The sequence below is a fragment of the Rhinatrema bivittatum genome, chromosome 7 (assembly GCF_901001135.1).
Source record: "Rhinatrema bivittatum chromosome 7, aRhiBiv1.1, whole genome shotgun sequence".
Lineage (NCBI taxonomy): Eukaryota > Metazoa > Chordata > Amphibia > Gymnophiona > Rhinatrematidae > Rhinatrema > Rhinatrema bivittatum.
Genome location: NC_042621.1, coordinates 5,401,569 through 5,408,985, shown reverse-complemented (window position 1 = coordinate 5,408,985; position 7,417 = coordinate 5,401,569). Strand labels below are relative to the sequence as shown.

Genomic DNA, 7,417 nt, shown 5'->3' with positions numbered 1-7,417 from the left:
CGGCGGGAAAGTTCCTAGCGGCACGGGAAGATGACGTCAGACAAGGCAGGTATAAATACCCTGCTGTGCTACTTCCTCCTTGCCTCAGCAACAGGCCCTGCTCATTCTTGAGTGTGAGTTTTCTGTGTTTCTGATTCCTGCGTTCCTGATTCCTGATCCTAATACTCCCGGTCCTTGCTTCCAGTTCCTGCCTCTTCCTCTCTCCTTCGGATTGCTCACCTGGTTCTGACCCTGCTTTGCCTCTGACTCCGCTTGTCCGCTGCCTGTCCTGACCTTCTGCCTGGTTCTCTAGTTCTGCTATACGCTGTCTGCTACCTGCCTCGACCCTTGACTTGCCTGACACTGATCCAGCTTCCTGTCTTCCAGTTCCTCGCCTAGAGAGAGACCTCCACCTAAGTCCTGCCGGCCCCGGCACCCAAGGGCTCAACCTGCGGGGAACGTGGGCTGGTATAGGTGAAGGTCCTAATTGGGTCTTCTCTCCTTGAACCGCCTCCCGACCAAGAGGGCCGACAAGGGCCATCCCCTGGCAGCAGTATCAACCTCGTCTCGGCTCAAGGGTCCACTGTTCGAACAGCCATTTTGGTTGTTCCGAGCTCTCACATTGGGACTCAGTGCCAGAACCCGTTCAGCCAATAGCAAAATTCCTGCATTGCAAAGAGCGATCTCAACATTAATAGTCGTTGCCTCCAAGCTGCCACTATCACTGTCCACGGACAAAAGCATTTTACTGATAACAGAGGACACCTTCATTATGTCTACAAATTAGATTCTTTGATTCGCAAATTAGACCCACATGAGCTATTTTCCAAGTCCTCAGTTTTATCATACAGGGCCTGTTGCTCTTTACCCAAATAAGCATAAACAGCTTTATATCTTGCCTGTTCTACAAATAAAGATTTATAAAAAAAAAAAAGAAAATTACCACTGATGGGTGAATTACGTTTCAGCAATGGGCAAACTAGATTGGCCTGCAGTCCATATCTGCTGTCATTTTCTCTGCTTCTGTCATACAAATATGGTGGCTGAAAGGAATCAGTAAATTTTTGCTTGGGACATTTTCTTTTTTAAAAGTATTGGGGTGAAGTTAACTATTTGGGAATATTATTTAGTGTGTTTGTGCTTTTAATAGTCAGTAAGACAGCGAATAAACAGAAGTTAGACTGTTTGTATTTTTAAATAGTCAGTAAGGCAGCTAGTAAGCAGAAGTTAGAGTGTTTGTATATTAAAAACAAAAAAAGAAAAAAGTAGCCAGAAGCTAGAAATAAGCTAGGAGCAGTGTATAGCTAAGTAAAAAGTTGAAAAGTTCAGTTCAGTTACTCATCTTGGAAAGGTGTTGTAGTGTGATTTGGTTTGATTAGGTACCAACATTTGTTAATCAAGAGAGCAGTGAGTCACTCTGGCTGACTAACTGATGTTAGACTGTTTGGTTAAAAGGGGAGGTAAAAGAAGCTATTTTAGCCAAAAGATCTTCATTCAAAAATTGGAAGAACGATCCAACAGAAGAAAATAGGATAATGCATAAGCGTTGGCAAGTTAAATGTAAGACATTGATAAGACAGGCTAAGAGAGAATTTGAAAAGAAGTTGGCCGTAGAGGCAAAAACTCACAGTAAAAACTTTTTAAAATATATCCGAAGCAGAAAGCCTGTGAGGGAGTCAGTTGGACCGTTAGATGATCGAGGGATTAAAGGGGCACTTAGAGAAGATAAGGCCATCACGGAAAGATTAAATGATTTCTTTGCATCGGTGTTTTCTGAAGAGTATGTTGGGGAGGTACCTGTACTGGAGAAGGTTTTCATGGGTAATGATTCAGGTGGACTTAACCAAATCACAGTGAATCTAGAAGATGTGGTAGGCCTGATTGACAAACAAGAGTAGTAAATCACCTGGACCGGATGGTATACACCCCAGAGTTCTGAAGGAACTAAAAAATGAAATTTCAGACCTATTAGTAAAAATTTGTAACCTATTTTTTAAATCATCCATTGTACCTGAAGACTGGAGGAGAGCTAATGTAACCCCAATATTTAAAAAGGGCTCCAGGGGCGTTCCGGGAATCTACAGACCGGTTAGCCTGACGTCAGTGCCAGGAAAAATAGTGGAAAGTGTTCTAAACATCAAAATCACAGAACATATAGAAAGACATAGTTTAATGGAATAAAGTCAGCATGGCTTTACCCAAGGCAAGTCTTTCCTCACAAATCTGCTTCAGTTTTTTGAAGGAGTTAATAAACATGTGGATAAAGGTGAACCGGTAGATGTAGTGTACTTGGATTTTCAGAAGGCGTTTGACAAAGTTCCTCATGAGAGGCTTCTAGGAAAAGTAAAATGTCATGGGATAGGTGGCGATGTCCTTTTGTGGATTACAAACTGGCTAAAAGACAGGAAACAGAGAGTAGGATTAAATTAACAATTTTCTCAGTGGAAGGGAGTGGGCAGTGGAGTGCCTCAAGGATCTGTATTGGGATCCTTACTTTTCAATACATTTATGTTGTGTCCGTCGGTTCCCGAAGCCCTCTCTCCGCCCTCCTTACCACTTTGGCGCCTCCCTCTTCGACTGCGGGAAGATTGGCTGCCGCGGTGTCCTCCTGCCGAAGTCCTCCGGCGTCCCCGGACCGGCTAGACACTGCAACCCGCCATGTTTCTTGGAGGCCTAGGGGCGCGCACGCAGCGCAGCCCCGACTGAAGTACTGGCGATGGCGCGAACCTCAGGGGCGTTCCCCCTGAGATGACGTCACCCGCGACAGATATATAAGGTCTTAGAATTTGCTAACAGATCGAGTTAGCAAGAGTTCGGGGTTACACTACCTAAGCTACTCTGCCTCCTCGGACTTACCAAGGGTACCCGCTCCTCGGGGGCCTCGCTCTCTCCTTTGTTTTTCAGGTGATAGTCTGGAACCGGTACTCGCTCCTCGAGGGCCCTTGTTCCCAGACTTGCTCCGTATTCTCTTCTGCCTGGAAGTCATCACTACCAACTACATCAGTGAGTTACCATCGCTCTCTCAGAGTTTTCCCTGGAACCAGGTACTCGCTCCTCGAGAGCCTATACATTCCAGCTCCTGGGCTTCTATGAGACATTGTGTGAGTGTTACCATCAGGTTCTGTCCATGAACTCTGCATACCCTGCCTCCTCACTATATTTCAGTTTCTCTACAGCTCAGCCTCCAGGGATCGCTGTTCCAGTATCTGAGGGACTACAGCCCAGCCGGGCAGTCCAGCTCACTACTGCCACCTCTGGTGGTTCAGTATACTGTCTAATAAAAGAACTAGTGTGTGTCTGTCTCCTAACTCTGAGCCTGACCGGTGGTCCCTCTTGGGATCTTCCCCCGGGAGTGTGGTCACCTGCCACTGGTCCAAGGATCCACCCACAACTCTCCTAAATAACAACAGATTGCTAACTCCTATCTGATTGATTATCCCAACAGATAGCAGCTCCCTAACAATTTATAAATGATCTGGAAAGAAATACGACGAGTGAGATAATCAAATTTACAGATGATACAAAATTGTTCAGAGTAATTAAATCACAAGCAGATTGTGATAAATTGCAGGAAGACCTTGTGAGAGTGGAAAATTGGGCATCGACATGGCAGATGAAATTTAATGTGGATAAGTGCAAGGTGATGCATATAGGGAAAAATAACCCATGCTATAATTACACAATGTTGGGTTCCATATTAGGTGCTACAACCCAAGAAAGAGATCTAGGCATCATAGTGGATAACACATTGAAATCATCAGTTCAGTGTGCTGCGGCAGTCAAAAAAGCAAACAGAATGTTGGGAATTATTAGAAAGGGAATGGTGAATAAAACGGAAAATGTCATAATGCCTCTGTATCGCTCCATGGTGAGACCGCACCTTGAATACTGTGTACAATTCTGGTCACCGCATCTCAAAAAAGATATAGTTGCGATGGAGAAGGTACAGAGAACGGCATCCAAAATGATAAGGAGAATGGAACAGCTCCCCTATGAGGAAAAGTTGAAGAGGTTAGGACTTTTCAGCTTGGAGAAGAGACGGCTGAGGGGGGATATGATAGAGGTGTTTAAAATCATGAGAGGTCTAGAACGGGTAGATGTTAATCGGTTATTTACTCTTTCAGATAATAGAAAGACTAGGGGGCACTCCATGAAGTTAGCATGTGGCACATTTAAAACTAATTGGAGAAAGTTCTTTTTCACTCAATGCACAATTAAACTCTGGAATTTGTTGCCAGAGGATGTGGTTAGTGCGGTTAGTATAGCTGTGTTTAAAAAAGGATTGGATAAGTTCTTGGAGGAGAAGTCCATTACCTGCTATTAAGTTCACTTAGAGAATAGCCACTGCCATTAGCAATGGTTACATGGAATAGACTTAGTTTTTGGGTAGTTGTCAGGTTCTTATGGCCTGGATTGTCCACTGTTGGAAACAGGATGCTGGGCTTGATGTACCCTTGGTCTGACCCAGTATGGCATGTTCTTATGTTCTTAAATATAAGTGAACTTGGATTATCTAAATTTTGAGGTTTCTAGCAGAGTTTGTTGGTAGGAAAGGATCTCTTCACTCACTCAAGTCTGCCTATTTTCCCCTGCTGCAGACCCTATTTTATCTTTTGTTATTTCTTTCTCTGCCTTTACCACTATTCTCCACATCTGTCTCAAGAACGTATGAATTGTCTTATTGGTTTGGTATCTATCACTAAAAACAGTTTCAGAATGATTTTTTTACATGACCAATGAGTAAAAAGAAAAAAACAATGGTAGAATTGGAAATTAGATACACATCTTACAACCTGCACTCATTGTGGTTATTGTAATCCCACATTAGTCTGCCAAAAAAATTGTGATAGGTATCCAATGCAAATAAGGTTAACAAATATTTAAAACTTTTGGAATTAAGAAGTTCCTTTCAATGGACAACGTAATCCTATATTGATCTATCAGTGCTTCCTATGCACAGTATATGAAAGTAAAATGACTCTCACTAGCTTTATCATATTATAATGTTTGGCTTATTTCACCAATGTAGAAGTAGTATGCTACATTGGTGAGACAGGCCAAATACTGAAGGCATAAAATCTAACACAAGGGAGACTAGGCCGACACCTCAGCAGGGGAGCAGTTTTTGAAACCAGACCACTGCATCAATCACCTTATGATCAGGATAATCAATGGAAAATGTAATACAATCAAGGAATGCAAGACTTTTGAAATCAAAATGATCAGACACTTTGGAACTGATAAAGACTCAACATAGACATAGTTTCCTATCACATCATAAATGGTAACATACTGCTTATGATGACCCATCAAGTTCCCCCCTTCCCCTTATTCCTACCACTGAGTGCATTTTGATTTACTTATGGCAGCCGCACTGCTTTATATTTCCTGGTAAATATAATCTTGATATTTTTATTCTGATCTGAAGAAGAGAGTACTAGCTCTCACAAACTAGTCAAGAAATGTATTTAGTCCAATAAAAAAAAGTACCTTACATATGTATTATTTTATTTTTTAATCTTTTATTTCTGTTTCTGTGATCCTGAGAGAAACCGCACGGCGCACTCATGCGATAAGATTACACTGCCCTTATTCCCGCAGGACACGAGCACACTCCCGCCATTCCCGTGCTCTGCGATCTGCGCGCGCAGCGCTCTCTCTCTCTTCCTCCCCCTGGCACCCACGCGGCGCCCGGGGAGCCTCAGCACGCATGCGCGCCGCCTGCGTCAGTGCGCGCGCGTGTGTGTGTGACTGAAAGAAGATGGCGGCGGCGGGGGAAGCGGCGTGAGGAGCCCGTGAAGAGGATTCCCATTGAAACTGAACGCCATGGCCTTGACCGGCGCCCAGGTAAAGGACTGCTGCCCTGTGGCCCGGGGGGGAGGACGGGAATCGGGAGGCTACTTCGTCGGTGGGGGCGGGGAGGGAGCGCGTGACTTTCGGCGGCCGGTGAGGGGAGGGGAAATCACGCTGCCCCACCCCCCCCACCCCCTTTCCCCCCCGTGTAGGCCCTGGCGGGTTTCTGCAGCCTCATGGATCTCTTCGGGCTGCGGCTCCCGTCTGAACCGTGCCCGGGTGACGTCTCGTTTTCTCCTCCTCATCGAATCGCCAAACCCCCGCCTGGGTTTGGGATTCGGTGGGCCGGGGCGGGACCCTGACGGCCCCGAGGCTCTGTCGGTACGCGCCCTGCCTTTCCGTCTGCAGCGTGTTCTCGGGGCCCCCTCCCCCGGGAGAAAGGGGCGCCAGGCGGGTACAAGAAACGTAAAAGTGAAGGCTCCTGTGGACGAGGGTCGCTGCAGCTCCTGCTCCTTGGGCTGTAGCGTGGCACTGAGCGGAGCTCATTTTTTAAAAAAGTGTTTGTAGGAAGGCAGTAGAAATGTCGTACGCAGACAGACGTGAGTGGAGAGGTTGAGTTGTTAGCAAAATTGTCCATTTTTTTTTTTTTTCATCGAGAGGCATCGGTGGGCACCTGGCAAACTTGATTTTGAAATAGCTCGTTAACTCGCTTCCAACTGTTGATATTTGGTGTAGTTTGTTAGGCATAGGAAGTGCACTTCTTTGTCAACTTATCGGCAAGTGAAGTTACATAAGCGGTTAGAATATGTTGTAGAAAATATTGAAGAAGGTAGAATAAAATTGTTATGGGAAAACAATCGCAGTTGGTTTGGAAAGTTATTGAAACAGATATTGTTGAACAATAACTGAGCGATTCAGACTGGCTGCGTATCGTTTCATCACTTTGAATAAACACTTTTCACGTGAACAACAATACTGACATTTCGGTTGACTGATGGCTTAATAGATTTTTTTTGTGTTTCTTATTTTAAGTAACAGATTTAACTAACACTGCAAGAAAACATTTAATTGTTGGAAAACTTTGATACAAAATATTTTACACAAATAATTTGTATTGGACATTAACATGCAAGTGATTAGGTCCATCAACTTGCTTTTCTGTTTAATTGTATGTATTTGGGGCTACTGTTGGACTGGCTTATATTTTTTTCCCTCAAATTAAATCCCCATTTTGTTTTGAGGGAACACAAAAATCATCAAGGTATTATAAAGTGCATATTTCTTTTACTTAACACATAGCTATGTAACTTCACAAGATTCTGTTGTGACAACAGTTGTTGCCACAAACTATCATATACATGGATTTTACTTTCAATATTTTTTACCGCCTCTTAACATTTCATTTTATAAAGATTGGTGTTATGAACACACACTCAATACAACATGCTCATCATCCTATTTGTAAACACAGAGTTATTACTGAATCTGACAGTCTCAGAATATGGCAATGATAAGTTTTGGAAATAAGGTTTTAGTCAGCAAATATTTTTTTTTTTACTGCCAAAAGTGTGCACTAGCAAGGTATGCAATTTGCTGAGTCATAATTACACAGTTATATCTGGTTAATCCATCCATGATTTATCAG

General features: G+C 43.7%; 1 protein-coding gene across 2 annotated transcripts in view; it reads left to right on the top strand.

The window, feature by feature from the left end:
- The first annotated feature begins 5,682 nt into the window (after positions 1 to 5,682).
- USP10 (ubiquitin specific peptidase 10) overlaps positions 5,683 to 7,417 on the top strand; it is a 201,214-nt gene continuing 199,479 nt past the window's right edge. For both annotated transcript variants that reach the window (XM_029608088.1, XM_029608089.1), the window contains exon 1: positions 5,683 to 5,826. In XM_029608088.1, the coding sequence (XP_029463948.1) occupies positions 5,806 to 5,826 (21 nt within the window). In that variant the 5' untranslated portion in view covers positions 5,683 to 5,805. The remainder of the gene's footprint in view (positions 5,827 to 7,417) is intronic.